Genomic DNA, 26,275 nt, shown 5'->3' with positions numbered 1-26,275 from the left:
TTGCATGTGAATAGTCAGTTTTCCCAGTACTATTTGTTGAAGAGACTGTCCTTTCCCTGTTGAGTGGTCCTGGCACCCTTGTCAAAGATCATTTGACTATACATGGAGTATACGCAAAGGTAGTTGTGTCTATGATATTTTGGAACTTATTTTCCCACTATTTATATATTCCTAAGATTTAGCCATATGGTGTCACTCTAGTAAGTGACCACATTTGGATATCCACCATCTAGGACATTATAACATCCTGGAACCTCTCCTTGTAGACCCTCCCAATCACTGCCTCCTTCCTCATTCCCAGAGGTACTGGCTCTCTTGACTTTAACACTATAGATTCATTTTGCCCTTTTCTTTTCTTTTTTTTTTTTTTTTTTTTTTGGCAGCACCGTGCGGCATGCAGGATCTTAGTTCCAACCAGGGATCGAACCTGTGCCCGCTGCATTGGGAGCTCGGAGTCTTAACCATTGGACCGCCAGGGAAATCCCTTGTTTTGCCTATTTTTGAACTTTTTTACAAATGAGTGTCACAGTATATATTGTTTTGTGTCTGGCATCTTTGGTTCAATATATTATATTCTTTTGTGCATATTGCAGTGCTTCATTCTTTTTCATAGCTGATTAGGATTCTATTGTATGATTATACCCCAGTTTATTCATATTCTCCTTATGGATATTGGGTTGTTTCAGGTTTAGGGTCATAATGAATAATGATGCTATGATCATTTGTGTGTGTGTATGTGTGTATAAGTTCATATATCTATACACATTTCTCGAGTATATACTTAGGGAATTGATTTTATTTTTTTAGAATGAAATTTTTATTGAGATAATGAGATTCATATGCAGTTATAAAAGAAATAATAGAGAGATCCTTTGTACTTTTTACCCATTTCCCCGTACTGGTAAAATTTTGCACAACTGTAGTACAATATCCTACTCAGGATATTGATATTGATACAATCCACAGATATTATTGTGACTTCCCCAGTTTTACTTCCATAAAACTGATTTTAAAGAGAAAACAAGATGGTTTAATTTGTTGAGTCAAGAATCATTCATTCTTGATTACAGTACTCAACATGCAAATTACATTTAACTGTTGGTATAGAATGGCACACTGCTACTTCCCTAGGACATTTAATTCAGACAGAATTATCCCTGGGCAACCGTTATCTTTGTATCTGCCAGCAATTGCCCTATCTTCCTTCTTACAACAGTATGTAAACTCTCATATCCAGAATAACTGGGTCCTTAGTTCAGCTGAGTGGTTAAATACAGTACAGAACCATTGATTTTTTTTCCCCCCCTGTGTATTTAATATATTCTGAGATCCAGATCAAGAATCTCCCATATTTAACCTATCTTTGGTCATCCTGAAGGCACTTGAGAATCCAGCAGTATATCAGGGTCATTAGCTTTCCCTGGACAGTATTAAGAGATATAGAAAGTTTGCTAAGTCTGCCCTGGCCCTGAGTATTCACTCTGAAAAAGAGTTTATTTGAATAAAGTTTTGACTCATTTGCTCTTTATGTCATTCTGTAGGCTCAAAATGAACAATACAGAGAGACTTGTTTTGCTCATACATAGTTTCTAAATTTTCAGTAATGAAAATTATTAGTTTTTTAAAGGAAGTTATAAAAATACTAGCACATAAATTAAATATAAAAATATAGGGTATTCGGATCCCAAGAAAACGGGAGTTTACTGTGGTCTAGAAGTCAGGCTGATTGCACATGATAATTAGTTATAATTGGCAATGTTTCTTCCGAAGATTGAATTTTTGCTAAGTTTTTATATATTATCACTAGCTTGAGTTTCCCCCTTTCTCTGCCTTTCATTTCTACGGGCACCAGAAGGAAATTTTAAAACATTTTAAAAATAGCTCTTTCCTTATAAGTCACCCAGCACACAGGCCTCGTTTCTTCTAGTTTCAAACATAAAAAAGAACCTGGGTCAGACAAGAATGATCCTTGTTGCATGCCCATCAGTTCATGCATTTTCCTTTTTATTCTGTGAGTCTCCAGTGCAAACAAAAGCTAAAAGGTTAAGGACTACTCCAAGTTCCCAAGAGCTAATCCCTGGTTGGCCTTCAAAAAGAGGTCTGTAATTCATTTTTGAATATGCCTTCCAAGTGGAGGCGTTTGGCCATGTGCTCCTCTTTGACATCACCTGGTGCCCTCTGGTGATCTGTTAGCTCCAAAACTTTTCACTTTGTCTTGAAAGCTTTCTTGGTATCTGTGGTGGGCATGGCCATGGCTGCTCCAGTCATCTGTGTCTCCATCATTCCTGATTGGTCATTGGCATTATCTTGGCCCACATTTGGAGAGTGAATGCTCTGAAGCCCAAATACACAGCAGAAGTACCAGGATACAGCTATTAATAATGGGTAGTTCGGTTCCTTTCTGTAGCGTAGGCTTACATAGGGTCATTGGAAATAACACTTTGTGATAAAGCCTAAGAATGTCATGTTGATCCATCCACCAATAAGAATCACAGCGAGGACATTTGTGACATTCTCTTTCATCACGTCTGTGAGCATTGTGGGATCAGTTGTAGGAGAAGGTGGTATTATTTTCCCCCCCTTTTTTTTTTTTTTTTGAAAACTCCATCCTCTGGGTTGTTGAAGTAACATTTTTATGTCAAGGACTGTTTGGGAATATAATTTCCATTTTCCCTGAGGACTGTGCTTTGAATTAGGACTTAACTAATTTCAGATATTTGCTCTTGGGTGAGCTTCTTGTCACTCTGCAGTAGGATAGACACCTAGTGGTGGATCACACCCCCAGGTGATGATAAAGATGGGCTGGATCACCCAGAGGCTCATGTCGGAGTTGAACAGCAGCTCACTGAGAGCCAGTCCGACCAGGGTCACGGGGCTTCTCCTCCCTGGGGCACTGGGGCTCCTCTTGGGATTCTCCTCAGGGACTTTTCCGTCCTGCAGCCTGGGCATTATCTTGGCTCAGGGCTGGCCTGGGCTCTGCTGTGGCCTCAGGCCTAGTGCATTGCCTCTGGCTGGGCTGCTATTTGATTTTAAATAATGTCTGAAGTTTATAGAGTTCTAAAACAGTAACGAAGGGTTCCCTGAAATATTTTTGCTTGCTCTAAACCATCTGTATTAAGACCACATTTTGGAGTGAGAGTTATTTTACTAAACCCTTTTTTTTGACCACTCTGACCCTCCTTGCCTCTGTGAAAAAAAAAAAGCAGGCTATAAAACAGTATATAGCATATGAATTCATTTTTATGAAGACACAAAACCTTTCATCACTGCCTAGTACATTAAATTGTAAGTACTCAATAAAAATTGAAGCATAATAATTGAAATGGTTGAATGAATGGACAGGAAAAATAGTTTTATGTACCAAAATGTTAACTAACTGTACTTATTTCTGTTATAAAGCTATAGTTGATTCGTTATTCTTTTTTTTTCCCATACAGTAGGAAAAAAAGTATAAAAGGGTTGCTTATTTATTTATTTATGATGAGAGATTGGTGAAAATGAAAATACTTTATAGTTGTGGAAAGAGCTATGTAGGGAGTCAAACTCAACCATTCTCTGGAGTATCTCAAACCACTAAGACATTTTGTTATCCTTTTACTCTGAAAGGCAGCATAATAGTTGGGATGTGTCATAAGGAAAAAATATCTTCCATAGTTTTAGATACATAGAGCAAGTTGGGACGCAATTCCAAAAATAATAGCTTACCAGGGCTGAGAGGGTTCAGATGTAACAACAGTTGAGTGGCAGCTGTCTAACTCTTGCTTCAAAACAGCATGCTTAATGCTGGGGTGGGAGACCCATCACTGGGTGGAGACCTTTTAGGAGACAAAAATAGAAGTTTCCTTATCCTCACGGAGCTCAGAGGCAAGTGACTGACTGGGAGGTTACACTTAGAGTTTTTGTGCTTCCGTTGAATTCATCTTTAAAATAGGGATGATAATATTATTCCTGCTTGAAAGGTTGTTATAAAAAGTAACTACTGGTTCCTTAAAAAACTAAAAATAGAACTACCATACGACCCAGCAATCCCACTACTGGGCATATACCCTGAGAAAACCATAATTCAAAAAGAGTCATGTACCAAAATGTTCATTGCAACTCTATTTACAATAGCCAGGACATGGAAGCAACCTAAGTGTCCATCATCAGATGAATGGATAAAGAAGATGTGGCACATATATACAATGGAATATTACTCAGCCATAAAAAGAAATGAAATGGAGGTATTTGTAGTGAGGTGGATGGAGTTAGAGTCTGTCATACAGAGTGAAGTAAGTCAGAAAGAGAAAAACAAATACAGTATGCTAACACATATATGGAATCTAACGAAAAAAAAAAAAAGGTCATGAAGAACCTAGTGGCAAGACGGGAATAAAGACACAGACCTACTAGAGAATGGACTTGAGGAGGGGTGAGATGTGACAGGGTGAGAGAGTGGCATGGACATATATACGCTACCAAATGTAAAATAGATAGCTAGTGGGAAGCAGCCGCATAGCACAGGGAGATCAGCTCGGTGCTTTGTGACCACCTAGGGGGTGGGATAGGGAGGGTGGGAGGGAGGGAGACGGAAGAGGGAAGAGATATGGGAACATATGTATATGCATAACTGATTCACTTTGTTATAAAGCAGAAACTAACAACAACAACAAAAAAGTAACTACTTAAAAGCATTACTTGATATTCCAAAAATGTAAATCTAGATATGTCAAATAGTGTAAATTCTAAATTTGCTAGTTGTAAGTAAATGTTTATTGAGTGTTTAAGTCAGGGACTGTGCTAAATGCAATTTAAAAAAAATTGTTTTCTGGGCTTCCCTGGTGGCGCAGTGGTTGAGAATCTGCCTGCTAATGCAGGGGACACGGGTTCGAGCCCTGGTCTGGGAAGATCCCACATGCCGCGGAGCAACTGGGCCCGTGAGCCACAACTGCTGAGCCTGCGTGTCTGGAGCCTGTGCTCCACAACGGGAAAGGCCACGATAGTGAGAGGCCCGCACACCGCGATGAAGAGTGGCCCCCGCTTGCCGCAACTGGAGAGAGCCCTCGGACAGAAATGAAGACCCAACACAGCCAAAAATAAAAATAAATAAATAAATAAATAAATAAATAAATAAATAAAAATTGTTTTCTGAGTAGGTAATACTGTACTTGGGAAACCAATTTTGGAAGGGTGTACAGTGAAAAGTCTTCCTTGCACCTGTCTCCCAGCCACCAGGTTCCCTTAAATGTTTCTGGAGAGATTTTATGCATATGCATGCATATGCATGCATATGTGTATCTGCTTTTTAAAATGATAGATGATAGCACATTATACTAACTATACCTTTCTCTTGTTGAGTACAGAGTATTTCCTATCCTTATCTCATATAATACTCACAATAGTAGTTAAGATAGGTACTCATATTGTCTCCATTTTACAAATAAGGAAACAAAGACATCTCAATTTCTTAATAACTTATCCAAGGTATATAGCATGTAAGTTATAGATAGAATCTGCGTTCTAGGTGTAGAGGCAGTTATTTTGGTATTTATTTATTTAGCTTTAAAGTTTGAAACCATTTCAAACTTACAGAAAAGTTGCAGGAATAGAATAATAGTCTTTCTTTGGCTTTCCTAACCTTGATATTTTTGGAGATCACAGCTGGTCGTTTTGTAGAATATCCCTCAATTTGCGATTGTCCTAGGTTTCCTCACAGTTAAACCCACATTATGCATTTTTGGCCAAAAGACACAGGAGTTACGTTGTGTTCTCCCCATTGCATCCTGTCATGGGGTATGCAGTGCTGATTCGTCCCATTGCTGCCATTAAAGGGAGAAAATGGAAAAGAGGAGAGGGGAAGGGGAAGTAGCTTACATTAGTTAGCTTTTCAGACAGCCCTCTCTTCAGTAAATATCTTTTCCTTGTAGCATCCTGGCGGAGAAGAGGTTCTGCTGGAACAAGCTGGTGGAGATGCAACTGAAAGTTTTGAAGATGTAGGCCACTCCTCTGATGCCAGAGAAATGCTCAAACAGTACTATATTGGTGATGTGCATCCGGTAAGAATTAGCTGAGCTCTAGGAGTGCTTGTAGAGAGAGGAAGCTCTCCAACAGCCACAGATCGTGATGAGGGAATGAGTTACTAAAATGGAAATTCGTTCAACCCAGCCATCAGGCTAAGTTTTCTCCAAAATCATCTAGCCTTACTGTGCTAAGATAGAGCTTCTTGTCTGTAAATCAACACGTATAGTGTCTATGAAAAGGAACTGATTTTGGAGGTGGGGTTATTTTTGATTGATTTTTTTTGTAATGCAGTTAATATCTCTACCTAAAATAGTGGTTTGGTTGTTCGTGCAAATTCATTGCTAAAAGTGGTAACTATGGACTTTTAAAACCATACCATTCTTACAGGGGACCCTGATATGCTCAGAGTCAGGGATGCAGGGGTGGGGAAGTGGGCAGTACCCTTCTGTAGACCCTGGCATCTCCCAGGGAATTACTACTACCAGAATGTAGTCTCATGTTGCAAAGTTAGAAATAAGCAGGTAATGAGAGTTCATTTAGATGTGTCTTAAAATATTATTTGTTTTCCTCTTTAAACAGAATGACCTTAAACCCGGAAGTGATGGCAAGGTAAGAAGTCCTCTATTTCTCTTGTGTCTTTCAAGTGTTTATATTTCTATTTACACAAATAAAATTGCTTTTTTTTTTTTTTTCTTTAATGTATTGTAACAAGAGAAGTGTTCACTTTTCCCCCAAACAAAAATCCTGTTTTTCAGGAATTTGGACTCAGTACTATCTCAGGAAAAAAGAATAGCTGAGTCTTGAACAGTAGGAACATTTTGTTCATGCTTCTATTCGCTTTTTTAAAAAATTGAAACTCTAAAGCCATGCCCCGTATTGCTTTGAAAGAAATTAGTTTATAGGTTCAGTTGTAGAAAAGTATTTCTTATTCTTACATTTAATAGTATAGATGATAATAATTGCTTCTGTGTTGGAAAAAGAATTGGAAGGTCGATTTACTCTTGCAAGTCTTAGAATGAGTTGTAGACTGGAACAATTGAGTAATTGACTGGAACAGGCCTTTCTGTCCCTAGTCCCCTATGGTGTAGGCTCAAATAGGCCTACACACCCTTCCCATTCACACAGTGATACCGTAAAAACAAAAGATTAAATATTTGAAAACCTTAATGTGTACTGCATAATGTACCAGGAAGAAAATATGAAAGCATTTTTGCTTCCCACAAGCTGGATGGTTCATCTCCCTTATTCCCCCACTTTTTTCTCGCTATTTTCCTTGACTCTTCCCCTACCCTGTAATTTAAAGGGACAGCAGTTAGTTGTCACCCAGAACATCATGGAGGCAATGCTCCCTCCTCTTTTCCTCCTTCTAGCTTCTTGCTTCCCTTTCCTCATTGAGCTGGTATTACTGAACACGTGTGACACAGCAATTAAAGTTGACCTAGACACAAGAATTCTTTCAATTCAAGAGATTGCTTGATGGTATCTGCCACCTGTTGCTCTGCCATCCAGAGTGCTTGTGTAAATTAACTCTTCCGTCTTGCTGCACTCTGCTACTCTGAACTGTTGAATTGTTTATGAAGGGGGCATGAAATAGTTCTTTAAATGCTTTGTGAGCACTGTTGGTTTGTTTGTCCTCCCCTCCTAACACATGTGCTATCCATTCTTGAATCTTCACTTGTGTAATTAAGGTAAAATTTGAACTAAGCATGGCTTGTTTGGTATATTGAACACGTCCAGAAACCATTGCTCTCAGAGGTCAACATTTGATTCAAGGGATGTTCCCATTTGTACAAGAGATGCACCTTGTATCCAGGAGGCATAACCCACTTCTGCACAGCACTGTGAGAACACCCATTATATTTAAGACAAATAAAATTGTGGGGGAGTTATAATGTCTAGAAGTCTACCAATTGCTTCTTGTTGCCATTTTTCTTCCTTGGTAGTATAGTATGTAGTTAGGACCATTCTTAGGAATGGAGAGCAAGCAGTGTTTTTCAAATTCTATTCCTTGTACCACCTTGTATTGTAATCTCTTGGCGTGTTTTCTGAAATGTATATTTCCTGAGCTGCCATTACTACTACTGATTCATGATCTCTGGAGGTGGGAATTTGCACTTAAAGTAACCCAGATAGCCAAACACCAGACTGTGCTGAATGACATGCCCATCTTTTCATTTGAAAACTTAAGGAACTTTAGTTCTCTTCTGTGGAAAGCACTGTCTGCCTTCTATATATAGGCCAAAGAATTAACTAGAGATGTCTCAGATAAATTAAAACTGTTGAGCCTTGGACTTTTTGTAAGAAATAAAGAAAAAGAAACCCTTTTAGCTGGTGAGATTTGGTGAAATTCTTTAAAAATTTAGAAGTCTCCAAATGTAGTTTGGCCCCAGCCTGGCTTAAAGAATGATTAAAGGCAGTGTTTTCAAGGCTGTTCTTATCATGTCTGCTATACCCAAAGGATAGTCTCCATTAAATAGAGACTCTGATGATTGAGTGTTTCCAGTCACACTGCTGTACTTCAGGCAGATCCAAGACCACCTGCATAGGTTGTCATTGAGCTATAGTCCAGCCTGATTTTAGTTCCAGGAAGAAATTCTTGATGCTTCACATTTATTTCTTACATGGGTTTTAAAGAGGCACTTCTGTGTCTAGGCTGCAGGTGTCTCTTTTCTTATTTTTTTTTACATTCACCATGAAGAAGTAAATGTAAAGTTCATTTCATTAATACTTTCTTTTGGTTAAGGTTTCAGAACCTCTGTGAGGAAGTGATTTTTTTTTTTTTTAATGCCTAATTAAGAGGTGTCTTCTGCCTTATACGACAGTTTTCATTTTCATTCTTCCTTTATTTTTCTGCTTCTCTCCTCCCTCCACAGCTCCAAGCTCCATGTCTCTTCCCTGCCTGAAACTACCTCCCCACCCCCTCAAAAAAACTTTTTTTTAAAAAAAACACCCAAAACATGCTATTCTAGAGTGTAAATCAGAAACTTTTCCCCAGTATTTTGGAAACTACCTTTCATACTGCTTTTCCTATGACATGAGTAAATAAATAATTGATGGTCACCATTGTTTCCTTGTTAGACTGATAATGCCTGAGGTTCAAGACCCTGAAATGTTTGTTACAGTACTAAAACTTAAAAGCTTAAAAACTACAGATCTGGCAACAGATGTTTTTCTTACCTGCTTCAGTCAAAGATAACTAACTAGAATTAAAAAACCTTTTTGTCTCTAAATCTCTTCCTGGCTGGATTAGTCCCCATGCTGAGAGCCATCAATCTTCCATTCATACTTAAGTTAACACTTTTCTGGTCTGCTTTGAGTTATGGAAACTCACCTTCGAAACAGTGTTTTCTGTGCCAGTTTGCCTGCCTGCCTACTGTGCTAAAGTAACCTAGACACATTTGTGGTCCATGAGGTCTGTCTTTGGATTATGGGTTTACTTCTTGGTTAACATTTTTATCACTCAGTCTACCTTCAGTTCAGGAGATAAGGAACATACAAATGCTAACCTGACTAAAAAAAGTGGCACCATTTCATTCATTTATTCAACAGATATTATCTAGGTGACAGTTCAACTGCTTCACTAGTCAAATCTCATTACAGTGCATAGACCCAGCAACCTGACCATTTTTCCATTTAACTTTTTTGAATGGGTAGTTTGTGGTGTACATGGTTAAAAATTCAAATAGTACAAAAAAGTGTACTATAAAAATGATTGCCATCGCCAACTCTGTCTCCCAGTTCCCCTTCTCCTGAGGTAACCAGCTACCATTTTCTTGTTTACTCTTCCAAAGAGATTCTGTGCATACATAAATATAAATAGGTGGATGGATGGATAGATAGACTGATTGATCAGTAGACAGACCAACCATCCCTTCCTTTAAAAATCTCATAGGTGCTGTTCTGCCCCTTGCTTCTTTCTACTAAAAAATTTTATCTTAGTGATTGTTCCTTATCAATTTATAAAGATCTCTCTCATTCTCTTTAATACTTAGTATTCCATAGACAAAAACTTTGATGAGATGACATTTGCTATAACAGGATTTGATCTGTTTCTTTTTTTTAAGGAAGTAAGATTGTCTCTATAAAGGCTTAACATGGTTTTTTTTGGGTTTTTTTTTTGGTTTTTTTTTGGTTGCGTTGGGTCTTCGTTGCTGCACACAGGCTTTCTGTAGTTGTGGCGAGCAAGGGCTACTCTTCATTGCGGTGGCTTCTCGTTGAGGAGCACGGGCTCTAGGCATGCAGGCTTCAGTAGTTGTGGCACACAGGCTCAGTAGTTGTGGCTCACGGACTCTAGAGCGCAGGCTCAGTAGTTGTGGCACATGGGCTTAGTTGCTACGCGGCATGTGGGATCTTCCCGGACCAGGGGTCGAACCCATGTCCCCTGCATTGGCAGGCGGATTCTTAACCACTGCGCCACCAGGGAAGTCCCTTAACGTGTTTCTTAAACTTCATTTTTTAACTTAAAAAATTTAACTTTTGAAATTTAGTGAACTCCATCTATGTTAGAAGCAATTTATAACTTGCATTTAAAGGCAGATACATTTTTTTCTCCCAGGTGCTACAGACTTTTGTTATACAGTTTTCTATTACATGTACGTAAAGTATTATACATACATAACATTCAGTTTACCTTCTGTTTTATGGGAGGGAAACTAAAAAGAATGCATGCTTTATAGTTATGTAATGTAGTTAGTTGGTTGCATCATACTAAAAATTTCCTTTTAAGAATTGTTAAATATTCCTATCATATCTACAACCTAATTTATTAACGTTTAAAATGGGTATGCAGATGCCCTTTAGATGAGTAGTGCTTGCTATTTACCAAAGAATTTTGTATGGTGGTTTCATTGTTGCCTGTTTTTTTTTCCCTAACATTTGTATTTTGTAATGTAATCTTTTGAAATAAAGCATAGAATGTAATGGCAAGATCACTCTTGAAAGACAAAATACCCTTTCCTGAGGAATCTGAAGGCTTAGTGTCTTCTTGTAATGCTTTATTTAGAAATGATGTGTAGTTTTGCAAAGCAAGATGTCAGAAGGACAAGGTAACATCTTTTGCAAATCAGCCCTCCAATGTTATAACAAGTTTTTCACTTCTTAGGTCCCAGTAAATTAGTGTCTGAGTGTTTTAATTTTTTTTCTTCAGTGATGTCTTATGTATCTTATCATAATGGGTTCTTGAGAGAGTCGTATAGAAATTTGTTTTAGCAGGTGTTTTTCATCTTTGAATTTGCCCTTATGTACAGGGAAATATTATTTATGTGACTGGGCTGACTCTAGGGATTTATGCTTTACAAGACAGTAATTGTTAAACTGTATTCTCATCTAGAAAGAAATTTTAGTACATTAGAGCATCATGAGAAGGCTGTCCTCAAGATCCACACCACATGGCCATGAAAATATTGAAATCATATACTTTCAAAACTCAGACTTTTTAGGTTGTATGATGAACCTAAAACTAAAATTTATATAGTGTTAGCTAATGTTACACAGTCCATTGTATTATGGGGGGAAAATCCTTTGCAGTAGTGTTTGAAGCCCAAAGTTCCCAAGTTGTTTTTCATAAGTTTCTGGCCACATAGAAACCAAATTATTCTAAATAAAAAGCTGCAAAAACTACCAGACCACCCAAATACTCATTAAATTTGCTGAAGGTGTCCTGTGGTTTAAAATCCACTTCTTCCAATTTTAAATACTTGGAATCCTCTTGGAATGGCGAACATTCAATATAGGAATTAAAACATAAGCTTCTTGTATACCTTATATTTCCCTTTTATTTAAACCTCTGAAAGTCTAAGTATAAACTGTTTAGGCTGAAGATACACATAACGCTCTGTCTATATGTTTGAATGCATCATAACTATAATTTTGGCGCATTGCTTCCTACGTTTATGTTCTGGTGACAAAGTACACCATTCCTTAAGCATATGTTCTCCCATTTTTTTTTTTTTTTAAATAAATTATTTATTTATTTATTTTTGGCTGCGTTGGGTCTTCGTTGCTGCGCGTGGGCTTTCTCCGATTGCGGCGAGTGGGGGCTACTCTTCATTGCGGTGCGCAGGCTTCTCATTGTGGTGGCTTCTCTTGTTGCGGAGCACGGGCTCTAGGCGCGCGGGCTTCAGTAGTTGTGGCTCGCAGGCTCCGTAGTTGTGGCTCACGGGATCTAGAGCGCAGGCTTAGGAGTTGTGGCGCACGGGCTTAGTTGCTCCATGGCATATAGGATCTTCCCGCACCAGGGCTCGAACCCGTGTTCACTGCATTGGCAGGCGGATTCTTAACCACTGCGCCACCAGGGAAGCCCTCCTCCCATGTTTTTTCATAAACAGGGTTCATAGTGAAATCACCCCCCACTGACCCCCAAATCCCTTCCCATATGTTTGCCAATTATGACATTTCTTTGTCATTCTTTTAACCACATCAGCGAGGGTTAGTGCTCACGGCACACTGTCTCTCGGGAGAGTATCTGGAAGAACACACCTTTACGTACGTGCTGGCAAACAAACATCTCTGTGTGGTTGTGCTCCTTCAGTCTTCCTTCTTGGATGTGGGAGAATGGTATTAACTTCTCTCTGATCTTTAGAAGTCTGCTCTTGTAGGTTTTGCTAAAATGCACTTGGGTCAGAAAATTGTGTTGAGTTAATTGAATATGACTTTAGAATTCAGGTTCATCTGATTTGAGCCTTTCAGTTCACAGGTGAGGAAACTGATTTATCATTGAGCTTGAGAATATTAGACATAATTTCAGTTATAATCAGCTTTAATAAAAAGGTTACTCAAATATTATGAAATATTTCCTTTTGTCCTACAAAGTCCATGTTTAGTATTTGTATGTATATAAATATATTTATTTACTTATTTATTTTATGAGGGAATTAAAGGCTTAATGAATCTTGAACTTTAGGAACCACCGTATTTAAACAGTTGATTTCTGTTAATTTTGGACTAAAATCAGAGTAGACTTAAAGCAATCTGGTTGTTTGGAAGTGGATTCCAGACTCATTGGGGAATAAAGAAGCATGCATGTTAATCACTTGGTAAGGCTTTTGCTAGAACTCTGGATTTGAACTGCTCTCTTGTAACTAAAATCATATAGTATTGCAATTACTACTATCCATGCCAAAGATGGAGAGCAGTCACTTCTCCTGACCAATCTTGCATGTAAATTAAAATGTGGGCAAGAACATAACCAGCCAAGATATGCCTGAACACCCACAGGGGTAAATTAAAGTCAATCATAAACTGCAGGAATTTCACCTAAGCATCTGTTAGATTCAGCACAGAGTTCTGGAGTGGAAATGAGAACGGGGGAGCTGTGCACGGAGAGAATGGCAGGGTGAAGATGAAGGAAGGTTTTGTGTTAATCGAACCCTTTTCTTCTTAATTTTGTTAAATTAAAAATAACTTATTTGGCTTCTTTCCAAACTTGGCTGAGACACTTGGCTACAAGAGCAGTGCCTTAGAAAACTCTTTCGTTTATAGTTGATAAAAAGCAGAGTCACTTTGGCATTTATTTGGCTCTTGGTATTCTAAAGAGGATAAGCTTCCTTCTCTTTTCTTTCCTAGATTGCTCTTAAAACAGGGGTTGAGGTACTTAGTTAAAGGAGAGAGAGGGAGGGAGGCAGGGAGGAAGGAAGGAAGGAAACCATGTATATTTTAAAATTTTTATTGCTTATTAGGAACTATTACAATTTCAGTATATTACGGTCTTGATTCGTCTGGTCTCTCTCTCTCTCTCCCCCTCTCTTTCTTCTCTCACTTGCTTACTACGTTGTCTGAGGCTCACTCTAGTTAGCACACAGCAGTGCTTTTGGTTGTAAAAGAGGCTAAAAACTTTGAAATCTAGAGAATCCATTTATATGAACTAACAGATTTAATGTGGTTATAGTTTAAACATCATAATACATATATTACTCCGTTTCGCTTTCACATAAGCCTTTCAGATTACCTCCGCTTTTTTTTTTTAATACTAAGTCTACATTTTTTGTTCCATAAATCATTGGTATATTTGTGGATAAAGAAAGCATAAAAGACCATGGAATTTTCTTGATAGAATTCAATTATTTCTTGGCTACTGTAGTGGAATATTTAAAAAGGCAACGTTGGGCTTCTCTGGTGGCGCAGTGGTTGAGAACCCGCCTGCCAATGCAGGGGACACGGGTTTGAGCCCTGGTCCAGGAAGACCCCCCCATGCCACGGAGCAACTAAGACCTTGCGCCACAACTACTGAGCCTGAGCTCTAGAGCCCGCGTGCCACAACTACTGAGCCCGTGTGCCACAACTACTGAAGCCCATGCACCTAGCCCATGCTCCACAACAAGAGAAGCCACCACAATGAGAAGCCCGTGCACCGCAACGAAGAGTAGCCCCCGCTCGCCACAACTAGAGAAAAGCCCGCGCGCAGCAACAAAGACCCAATGCAGCCAAAAGTAAATAAATAAATAAGTTAGTTTAAAAAAAAAAAAGCTTTAAAAAGGCAACGTTGTGAGATGCACACACAACCGTCATTACCACCCCAGCCTTCCAAATCTGCAAAACACTTGCTGTATTTTTCAAAGATTGACCGTAACATGTTTTAGCTAGCCTGACTCATTCTATTCAAGGAGAAATGTCCCAGATTGTTATCATCGGGGTCTCAAAGAAGTGTAGTAGTATATTAATAGGATTTATCTAAAACTTTTTATTAGAAGTTTTACTTGCTTATAGGCGATTTCTTTCCGGTTTGGGGCATGTATTCATTTGCATGACAATGTTTTGGGTATATGAAATTAAAACTTATCTCATGGTCTGCTCTAAAATATCTAGGCCAGTATGTATGTAGGGTTTTTGGGAATCTTGGAGGTTACTGAAATCTGTAGTTATGTGTCCATACCCTGGCATATTACTGCATATTGGCAGAGATGATCTTTTGGGCAGCAGTAACTTATGCTAATGGGTTATTGTCCTCTGGCAGTAAGTTAGCAGGCTTTTTTGTATTATACAACTAATTAACGAAATCCATAACTTCATTTGTTATTTACATAAATTGAATTTAAAAATTTAGTATCAGCTTTATTAAGGTATAATTCACATGCCATCCAGTTCACCTATTTAAGATGTGTAAGTCAAGGGTTTTTAGTATATTCAGAGCTGTGCAGCCATCATCACAAATTAATTTTGGAACATTTTCATCACTCCAAAAAGAAACCACGTAACCTTTAGCAGTCATTTTCCATTTCCCTCCAGCTCCTCTTCTCTCAGCCCTAGGAAACCACCAATCTACTTTTCTGCCTCTCAGTTTGCCTATTTCCCTCCAGCTCCTCTTCTCTCAGCCCTAGGAAACCACCAATCTACTTTTCTGCCTCTCAGTTTGCCTATTCTGAACATTTCATGTAAATGGACTTTATATAATACATGGTCTTTGGTTTCTTTCAGTTCACGTAACATTTAAGGTTCATCAGTGTTGTCGCATGTATAAGTACCTCGTTACTTATTACTGCCAAATTTTTGTTTTTAAGTTTATTTTGGTATTTTCTTTCCCCTAACTCCATTCTTGCTGTTTTCATTGTGAAATAAGCCCTATATGATTTCAGAGAGTAAAGCAGTTCACTTCTCTAAGCCACAAAGCAGTCATCTGCATGCTTTTGAGCATTTCCCAGTTGATCTCTATGTTACAAGACAGGAGTTTTTATTTTTTAAATGTGTTTTCACAAAATGTGATCTTAGCTACTGCCAGTGGCAAGCCCCAGTGAACGAGGCTTACCATTGTGACTGCAAATTAATTCATTGCAATGTAGTTTGTACCAGTGGCTTTTTTTGTTTGTTTGTTTTTTACAAATAAAAAGAATTTAGGTCATTTCTCTACGCTTTCATTAGTGGTTCTTTACTAGGGAATACCAGTATATTATCAGAAAAAGAATTCCTAGTCCTCCCATCGCAGATGGATTTGTAAACATCAAATTGCATGAAAGATGAAGTTCTGTTATTAGCTTCAGAGTTTGCATGACTATTCGAGAAGATTTACATACTCTGTGTTAATCTTGTTTGTTTGTTTGTTTGTTTTTGAATATGCATCTTCTTCAGGACCCTCCGAAAAATAATACGTGCAAAAGGTTGGTATTCCCTTAATAGATTTCCTTATGCTCAACTTACTGTGTGGCAAAGAGGTTCTTCCATAAATATACATGTGAAACATAACTTAGAGTATAGTTTGACAGCTCATTCTTTTTTGGTCAAAATTATTGCAAGTTCAGTAGTTCCTTAGCTTTAGCAAAATTAATTTTTACAGTTTTAGTCATCTTGAGTAATCTCAAAAAAGTTCTTGCCTTGAGTAATTTTTAAATCTTGTTGTGACATAAAATTAGAATCACATGTAGTAAGAGGTAAGTATGCATGGACAAGTACTACTGTTAATTCAGGCCCACAGTCTCTGCAGCTCAGCCAAGCTATGCAACTTCCACTAAAAACTTAATCCCATTTAATCCTCACAACCACTCTCTAATCTCATTTAATCCTCACAACCACTCTGCACCTACCTTACATATTATAAATGTAATAATAAATGTAAAAATGTATTATTACATTTTACAGAAGAAAAAAATTGTGTATTGCAGTCATGTTCAGGAATGTGTGTTTTCTCAAAGGTTTACTTATCCCTTGCAGTAATGTTACTAACACAGTAGTATTAGCCCTGAAAGGTATACATTTATCATCCCTTAAGTGTCTCTACTTGAGATAACTGTAGAATCCTTGGCTTGTAAAAATTTATAGAGATTATATAGAGCTATTTTATCTTTCTGAGATCCCACTTAAAGCATTTCATAGAGAGAGAGAAAATGTGTCTTTTTTCCCCGTAAAAATACCATGTCTTTTTTGTTTGAGGTGATGGACAGAATATTTTTAAAAAGTGGAAATTAAAGGAAACTGTTAGTAAATTCAGCTTTCTTAATATTAAGGATTTATGCTCATCCAAAAGCTCCATAAAGAATTTGAAAATACAGGCCATAAATTTGCAGTAGACTTACACTACACTTAAAACTGATTAAAAATTACTGTGTAGAATACATGAAGAATTTTTACAAATCAATTAAAAAATAACTTAGTAGGGCTTCCCTGGTGGCGCAGTGGTTAAGAATCTGCCTGCCAATGCAGGGGACACAGGTTCGATCCCTGGTCCGGGAAGATCCCACATGCCGCAGAGCAACTAAGTCCATGCGCCACAACTACTGAGCCTGCGCTCTAGAGTCTGTGAGCCACGACTGCTGAAGCCCGCGTGCCACAACTACTGAAGCCCATGTGCCTAGAGCCTGTGCTCTGCAACAAGAGAAGCCACAGCAATGAGAAGCCCGTGCACCGCAACGAAGAGTAGCCCCTGCTCACCACAACTAGAGAAAGCCCACGCACAGCAACAAAGACCCAACACAGCCATAAATAAATAAATATAGAAATTTTAAAAAAAAATAGTAGAATATGAGAAAAAGACTTAAACAAGCACCTTACAGAAGAGGAAGCACAAATATAAGCATATGGGGAAAAAAAGGTTTAATTTCATTTGTCATCAGAGAGATGCAGATTAAAATCATAGGGTATATTTCACACCTGCCAGATTGGCGAAAATTTTTAAAAATTCTAAAAATAAGAGGAGTTGTTTAGGAAGTGTATTACCAATATTCTTAGGCCCTCTTTAGGGTCTTAGGGAGATGTAAATGGGTACAATCCCTGTGGAAAACAATTTGGCATTATCAAGTAAATTTGACAATATAATAACTTCTGACCCAGCAGTTCCATTTCTAGGGATATATACATACTCAAGAGAAATGTGTGTACAAATATACCAGTGAACACGTACTAGAATGCTCATAGCAACATTATTCAAGATATTAAAATATTGGAAACAACCCAAATAACCATTCATTAGTAAAATGAATGAATTCATTCTGGGATATTCATATAGTGGAATACTTCAAAGCAATAAAAATAACTGAGTCACAACTATGTGCAATAACCTGAATAAATCTGAATGAAGAGAGTTCTGTCTTATGTCCAGGAAGTTGTTGTTGAACCTGTATCTCCTTTGGTGCAGTATAGGTGCATTTCCTCTGGTTCTGTTCTCAGTGGCCGTAAAGTTACAAAGGATTATATGAGGATTGGTGGTCAACCATTCTCAGTCTTGTGCACTGAAGACTTTATCTTCCGTGTTTTGAACTCTTTTGTCCCTTGTGGCTGTTCTGGAAGATACCTGAATTCATTACTCTTCTGGGGAGATTACTTTTTTAAGTTTCCCTGTGCCATATTGCTGTTGTACATACTGACCAACTTGCTTGTGTCTTTAAACAAAGCTACATGGCTGACATTCTAAACTTGTCCAGAACAGCTTTCTGCCATACTTAAATGTACAAAGTGCTAGACATGTTTAGGCAAAGAGAATCATTTTTATTATTGAACCTCAGCTGGTTTTTTGGGCTTCAAAGCCTTTTAATACCTAGACTGCATATGTCATAAGTGGAGGGGCAGCCAGGTCATTTGGATCATGGAGGAATTATACCTTAAAACTAGCAGTACTAATAAGCTCTGTTAGAGAAGAAGGATTTTTTCAGCTGTGTGGCTTGCAGGATCTTAGTTCCCCAACCAGGGACTGAACCTGGGCCACCGCAGTGAAAGCGCAGAGTCTTAACCGCTGGACCGCCAAGGGAATCCCCAGGAAGGATTATTTTAAGGAGAATAATGACTGTCCTGAAACTCTGAGGAAAGTTTCTTACAGGACTTTGTAAGCCAACTACCATTTATTTAACTTTATTAGAACTATCAGTATGTTGTGTGTGTGTCCTTATTAGTGTCTGAACTTAAGTAGGGATTAAGAGGATGGGAATCAGGATAGGAATTAGACTGCTTGACCAACTTCCCTTTGTGATTTTGGGTGCAAAGCTTGTATTTCATATATAAAATGAGAATAATAATACCTATTTCATAGGATTGTTGTGAGGATTAAATTTTAAAAATACATGTGGAGCAGATGTAATATCGTCAGCAGTTGTATTAGGTATCATTGGTTCTAAATTTATAATTACATACATAAAATGGTGGCTTTTTCCTGCTTAAAGATGTTAATTATAGAATATGTGAAAAAGCATAAAGAAAAATTTAAACTCTCCATAATCCCGTAACCCAGAAATAACCACTTTATGTCTTTGTGAAAACATATATACTGAGGTGTATATGTATATATTTTTTTGGTATTATACCATACATTCCGTTTTCAATCCTTTTAAAATTATTGTTTAACTTCAGTCCAGATCTTTGGATTTTTTTATTTCTCCAAATAAAATTCTTTGCTATAAAAATATTAAAATGTGAAAAATGTTTAAAATATTAAAATGTGAATGTTGAAAGATAGGGAACATTTGGTATGAAATGTTCACGATTTTATTGCTTCTCCCCCCTCCCCCTCCAAACATCTAGCTACTGGTCGTATTGGATCTTCCCCATCGTAGGTGCTATTCTCTTAGGTTTTCTGTATCGTTACTACATGGCGGAGAGCAAGTCCTCCTGAGGAGACCTTGTTGAAATCTGGAAAGCACATCCACTTGGGAGTGAGAACTAGACACTTGTTTGGAGGCTGCAACGGTGCCCTCTTCTCGAATCCTGCCAATTGTATTTTTCTCCCTCGGACCCCAGACTGTTGGCCAGACATCCGCCTCAGCCCTGGGGCCAGCGTCCAAGTCATTTCTCAGAGCCTTATTCTCAAAGCACCTGCTCATAGTGTCCTTGCCTTTGTTTCCTCTCTTTACTCTTTTCCACGAGCACCTTTATGTTTCAAAACTTTGTTTTATAATTATAGTCTACGTGTCCTAGTGACATTGCCCTTTGGTAAAGTTGCCTGCTTTCCAGTACTTTGAATGCACATTAGACATACTTAATAGGGCATCACACTCTGGTTTTGAAGCTTTTCTTTTTCCCTTTTTCTTTTAAGTAAATATTATTTTAAAAATTATGACTTAATTATTTATCATAAGAGGTTTAATTCATGAAGTCAGGTTGCACACCTGCGACTTAAAACACAACTGCAGAATGATCTTGTTCCTTGTTTATATTGTTAAAACTGAGTGTAGCAGGGAGCCCTTGCCACCTCCTAAGGCCACCAAATGGTGCTGGGCAGAACTCTGCTTCCCTTTTGTTTATGGGGAGTGGAGAGAAACAGGGAGAGGAAGAGATGAATTGGGATGATAGAGTGCATTCACGGTAATCTTTCTTTTTGAAAAATATTGAAAAACACTACTTTTAGGACAGGAGTTTAAAAAAGGCACCAAAAACTTTATCCTTTACTTTGGCACCAGTTCCTAGCCATCTTTTTTCTTTTCTTTTCTTTTCTTTTTTTTTTTTAAACCCCTTACCATCTTGTATTGGTAAAATATAAATTTATAAGTATGTGTTTAGAGCTTTACAGTTTTGTTAAAGGATTTTGCTCTTTTTTTGTTTATCAACTGGCAATTTTTTATTCCCCTTTTTACAGAAGTAAGAGACTCCAAATTGATCAAAGGTACAGTATTTAATCTTCTGTTTGCCCCAGTAAAATAACTCCCATGGTAAAGCGGCATTCAGAGGGGGAAGATCAGGACAAGAGAATGTTTTCCATTTCATGTGTATTTTACCTCCATGGCTCCAATTTGTGGTTTTGTTGTTTTTTCCATTGAGAATAAAAAACTGGTAGTTTTTTTTTTTTCTCAGATGACTGTTTCATTGAGGAGTAGGTTATTATTTAGAGTTATGTTACTGTTTCTCCTTGGTTCGGACTTTCTCTGGTGTATTTGACTGCTTTTTCCGCCCCCGTGGAAGCACCTGAGGAGACCGTCTGCTGGGAGTTTTCTGCCGACAACTGTGGTGATTTTTCTCCCCATCCTTTGAGGATGACCAGTCTACTCTGAGCCATCGTCACATGCAGCAGGAAGCAGCGTGGTTCAGGAAGGACCACGGGCACTGCTCAGCATCCTCCCCTATTCCTGCTTGCCAGGCACTTGGCAGGACAGGAAGCTACACAGCACACTGGTGTCTGCCCATGCAAACTGTTTAAGAAAAAGTTCAACCCAGGTCTTGTATCATGTGATTTAGCAGTTGAGTGAATTCACAGTTTGTAAAAATCATGTCAACCTGCTAATCGCACACTTGGTTATGACATTATGGAGAAATTTTAGGGGCTTTCTGGCTGACTTTTATATGTCAGGGATATGGGTAAATTTTTTAAACATATCTTTTTTTTTTTTTGATGGGGCCCATCTTTTAAAGTCTTTATTGAATTTGTTACAATATCGCTTCTGTTTTATGTTTTGGTTTTTTGGCCGCAAGGCACGTGGGATCTTGGCTCCCCGACCAGGGATCGAACCTGCACCCCCTGCATTGGAAGGCGAAGCCTCAACCACTGGACCACCAGGGAAGTCCCTAAAACTTATATCTTTAGAAAATGTTTTGTATGTATTATAAGATGCCACTGTAAGACAATTTATTGAAAGAAAAATCTTTGGTTATTGTGTAACAGAGGTGGTGTGACTTGATGCTCCTCCAGGAAGGCAAGGAAGGGTTGCCTTGAATAAGAATTGGTATATAATTGCTGTAATCATTAAGTTGCATGATCACATGGGCCCACACTGGGGTAGAAAAGAAGAACAAAGGAGTATTGAGGAGCTGGAAAGGGAACATTCAAGCTAAAACTAAGCCAGAAGATAACTTGGGTCAATTAAAAGTGCGTTGGCAGTCCCCAAAATTGAAAAACATCTGGCTTAGAAGAAATGTTAAAGAACGATATTCTTAAGTAAAATTTGTAGGTTTTTTTGATATTTTTAGGGTAAAGACCACTGCAAAAGGTATGTTTTTCTATTTCATATTGGTTGTCTTTTCCTGTTTATATCTGGACTTGTTTTTGTTCAGAGCCAGAGGAAAAGATTTTCAGACTTTGTCTCAACCATCCAATACCCAGGGCTTCTTTTGATCTCCTGCTACTATCATGTCACTTTGTATTATAAAAACCACTTTTGGGTCCATTTACTATTATTCTGCTGCCTACATAAACAACCAGGTAGAGCTTGTGTGAGTTTGCAGAGGTTCTTTTCTAAACAATAAAGTAATATAGTATGTTAGCCGAATCCATCAAAAAGGACTTTTGTTTTAAGAAGTAGACAGGAATTCTCAAAACAGTCTCGACATTGGTGGGTCCTGAAAACCCCTCTGGAGAGACAGTGGAGCCAGTCCCTGTTGGCCAGCCGGACCTCCTGGGATGTCTCTGGGGTGTTCGGTTGTTTATTCCCAAGGAAGGCTCATTGCTGCCGCTCACCAAACTGTACACATAATGGCTGGAGAGCACAAGAGGAGGAGATGAGGGGAAATTAGTGCCCCCAAAATAGGGATGTTAGTGCTGGGTCCCAAAATTTCCTGCCCCTGTCTCTCAGGAATTGGTTTTGGTTTCCAAATGACTTAACATTTGTAAAGACAGGAAAGTGGTACAGATAAAGTTTATACTGTGTTTAGTTCTAATTTGACCACTTAAGCAGCAACAAAAATCCATTGGAACCTATAATTTGAGCCGTAAAGTTCTTTCAGCCGTTGTCACAAATCCACACGTTGTGAAATAAGAACATTGTTGAGTATATACTCGGTTCCCAAGTGAAAAATGCTTTACAGGCCAGATATATCATTACTTAACGTAGTATCTCATGCTTAAAATCTTAAGTGATACCTATCTGATGAAATTCCATTTTAGAAACGCAGAACTTGAATGTTCATTACTTCCTTCTCCAGGAGGAATGGATTCAGACATGTCTTGTCTCAACAGGAGATTGATCTTTTTTTTTCTTCTTCTTTTTTTAACCATCTCGTTCTTTTGCCAAATACCACAGAAGTAATGGGAAGTTTAGTCACATTTGATGGTTGTGCCCTGGAAGAGCTTGGGTTTGGAATTTGTGGGGGTGATCTCAAAGGGAGGTTTCAAGAAGTAGAGAGGTATTTGTCAAGTCACCTACCCTACATCTAGCATCCCACTCATGAATTTTAGGAGCTGCTTTGTGCCTACACCTATATTCTACATTTGCTATTTAGGCAAAACATTATTATGATTATTTAATTTCCTTTTGACTTCACCCTCTGAGTGAGTAATATTAACATTCCTTTTGTGTATTCAGTAATGAAGTTTGTTTACCTATTTTATTTCAGTATATTTTGAACAAAGATCTTTGTCTCTTTCTGCTGGAATGTGCACACAGTGAATGTTTGTTAGAACTACGCACAATAAAGATACTGTTTTCCTTTTCTCTCCCTGACTACAGTTATTTTTTTCTTTTTACATTTATTTAGCTTTGCTCTTATTATTTTATTTTTTGGCTGCATTGGGTCTTCGTTGCTGTGTGCGGGCTTTCTCTAGTTGTGGTGAGTGGGGACTACTCTTCGTTGCAGTGCACAGGCTTCTCACTGCGGTGGCTTCTCTTGTTGCAGAGCACCGGCTCTAGGCGCGTGAGCTTCAGTAGTTGTGGCACGTGGGCTCAGTAGTTGTGGCTCGTGGGCTCTAGAGTGCAGGCTCCATAGTTGTGGCGCACGGGCTTAGTTGCTCCACGTCCAGGGATCGTCCTGGACCAGGGCTAGAACCCATGTCCCCTGCATTGACAGGCGGATTCTTAACCACTTTGCCACCAGGGAAATCCCTACAGTTATTTAAAAAAAAAAAAATTTTTTTTTTTTTTTTAAAGTAGAAATGTTGGTTCTGTAATTCTCAGGTGTTCTGGAAGAAAAGAATTTGAGAAGCATAAAAGTCACCGATATCTATGCTACTGCTGGGTTTAGTGTAACTAGATGGGGAGTTCTGCAGTTTTTCAGGATTCTTACTGCTGCTCTTTCCTTGACGTGAGTTGCGCATTGGGTAATCCGAGAGGCAGAAATCAAGACTTTTGCTGTATTAACGGATGTGAAGTGGCAACCAGGTAGACAGGTGGGGAGTTCTGTTTTTACTGAAACCATCTGGTAAAGAGAAGCCAGTTCAAGGTAATAATATGTTGTTATCTGTAATGCCAGTCTTCAAATGGTTGTTTTTCTTGGAAACAGCTAAACTGTTGGGGAAAATTAAACATTGAGATCGAAGTTCTAGTGACTATGTTAATAAAACAAGGTAAATAAACCATTTGTATAATTACCTTTAAAACATACTGATAGCCTTCTAACATTACCAATGAGACATCGTTCCTTAAGGCTTGGTTTTTTCACTATCACATGAATTGAGGATTACTAACAGGAAAGGAAAGTCCCATTCTTATTACTAGTGTTTGAATCTAATGTTTAACCTTCAGTCAAAATAATTCACATCACTCTTCCTGATGCTGAGTATTTAGCAGGCACTTGACAAATCCTGGTTGATTCCTGAAAACTTGAGGTCGAAGATTGTCATTTCAATTATGTAAATTTAAGGTAAGAAACACCTTACCTTAAATTAAGAAACAAATGCAAATACAAATGTTTGTTACAAGTGTGACAAGTGGCATTTTTGATTCATCAGTGCCAGTCTCAGAGCAGTTTCCTATTGTTTGTTCCTGGTTCTAATCTGTGACTGAAACATTGATGTTAACTTTAGAAGCACCATGGACCTGGAAAGAGAAAAATTTTTAAACCCGGGTGCCTGAATTTCATTTTTCTTTAGAGAAGCTTACTTTTGGGATCTTTTTTTTCTAGTTTCCTCATTGAAGTTTTTCAGAAAAGGAGGTGGCATTACTTACAAAACAATAGGATGATGTCCACAATAAAAACGAATCTTCTCACAAACCTGCCCACTCTGACTTATTACCCAAGAAATCTAATAAGGAGCAGCACAGGAAAATGAGCTTTCTTAGACTTCCAATGTGACCCGCTTTTTCTTTTCTGAATCTTTTTTTTAGGTGTTTTTTGTTTGTTTGTTTTTAGTTTTTGGATTTTTCTTACACTCATTCTACTCCATCTTGCCCCTTTAAACTGTGGTACTCTGTCTCAGGGTTTACTAGTAAGTGACCCCTTAGCCACGCTCCTCTTCATTTTTAAGTATTATGGTCCAAAAATGTACCCACTAGCCTGTTGTAGAAAACATTTGGAAGAAATTAAGCTGATTTGTTTTTAAGCCAGACCATGCATGCAAACTAGTGAAGTTCTGTTTGAACATCTTTATTGACCTTCATTTAGGGCTAAAAGTCTACCACTGGACCTTTCATGTATGAGTCAGTAAATTTGCTTTTTGTCTTAAGCTAGCTCAGATTTAGTTTTTAAAACATATCCTAACTACAGTGGCCTCTGCTGCTTACCTGACCTTAAAATGCCTGCCTTGGTAACAAAGGGTTCTGCCTCTCCAAGTATACCTAAGCTCTCATAGGGCAGAGACTCATTTTTTTATTCTGTGCTAAGTCTCGTTGCAAAGAAAAAATATTCTTTACTTTAAAAAGATACACACTCAGATTATTTTTGTCATAGAATAAGATACATAAGTAAGGAACCTATTTAAGCTAACAGGTAAAAGGGAACTTACTTGTTATGAATCAGTTACGAATGAGCATCTGATGGAACTCAGGGTTAGGAAGCACAACTGGACCTTATGAGAACTAGGACCAGGAATCAGAAGACCAATAGGAATCAAGGTGGCTACATTAGTTTCCAGTCCAAACCTCTTATGGAAATTAATTCTTAGAAGTGAGAATGTAGTTGGCTAGATAGTATCAAGAGTGTCCATTTCTGATCCCATCAAGGGCAGGAGGACCCATTCCTCAGCTTTGAATGGAGGGGTGGATCATAGGGGAAGCAGATACCCAAGGCAGATACTGTTATCACATACTTTGTGTATTTTGTTTAAGTGTCTTCATTAATGGACTATACAACCTCTGAAGGAAGCGTCTTTGCATCCCTCAGGGTGCCCTGCTTTATGCTGGGCCATAGGAAGGGCTAAGCAGATTCAGTATGGTTTATCATGCTGTGTCTGAACGAACAACCTATCCAAATTTGTTGAATTATCTGGGACTCGTAAGTAGAATTCTGAGATGAATCCCAGTGTTGCCCACATCACTAACAACCGAAAAACCTCATTGACTCCTGCATCCCCACAAACCCATTCTGTTTTCTCTGTAAATAAATTCAGCTGCCAGTATTTATTGGTTTCTTAGAAATATTTTAAATGAACTTTATTTTTTAGAGCAGTTTTAAATTTAGAAAAATTGTGACAATAATACAGAGTTCCCATAAACTTAGCACCCGGTTTCCCCTATTACTAGCATCTTAAACATTAGTGTGGTACATTGGTTACAGTTAATGAACC

The 26,275-nt window shown here is 38.2% G+C and overlaps 1 protein-coding gene and 1 pseudogene across 2 annotated transcripts in view; one reads left to right on the top strand and one right to left on the bottom strand.

Annotated features, from left to right (window-relative positions):
* LOC133078334 (cytochrome b5 type B) overlaps positions 1-23,269 on the top strand; it is a 33,377-nt gene extending 10,108 nt beyond the window's left edge. The window contains exons 2-6 of one of the 2 annotated variants that reach the window (XM_061173346.1): positions 5,907-6,035; positions 6,580-6,609; positions 16,060-16,088; positions 20,486-20,512; positions 21,316-23,269. In XM_061173346.1, coding sequence (XP_061029329.1) covers positions 5,907-6,035; positions 6,580-6,609; positions 16,060-16,088; positions 20,486-20,512; positions 21,316-21,412 — 312 coding nt within the window. In that variant the 3' untranslated portion in view covers positions 21,413-23,269. The other variant, XM_061173347.1, reaches the window with a different exon arrangement.
* On the bottom strand, positions 2,206-2,949 carry LOC133078852 (ER membrane protein complex subunit 3-like; annotated as a pseudogene).
* Positions 23,270-26,275: the final 3,006 nt, after the last annotated feature.

The sequence above is a fragment of the Eubalaena glacialis genome, chromosome 18 (assembly GCF_028564815.1).
Source record: "Eubalaena glacialis isolate mEubGla1 chromosome 18, mEubGla1.1.hap2.+ XY, whole genome shotgun sequence".
Taxonomy (NCBI): Eukaryota; Metazoa; Chordata; class Mammalia; order Artiodactyla; family Balaenidae; genus Eubalaena; species Eubalaena glacialis.
The sequence above is the reverse complement of the archived record's forward strand: the minus strand, read 5'-3'. Positions and strand labels throughout refer to the sequence as shown.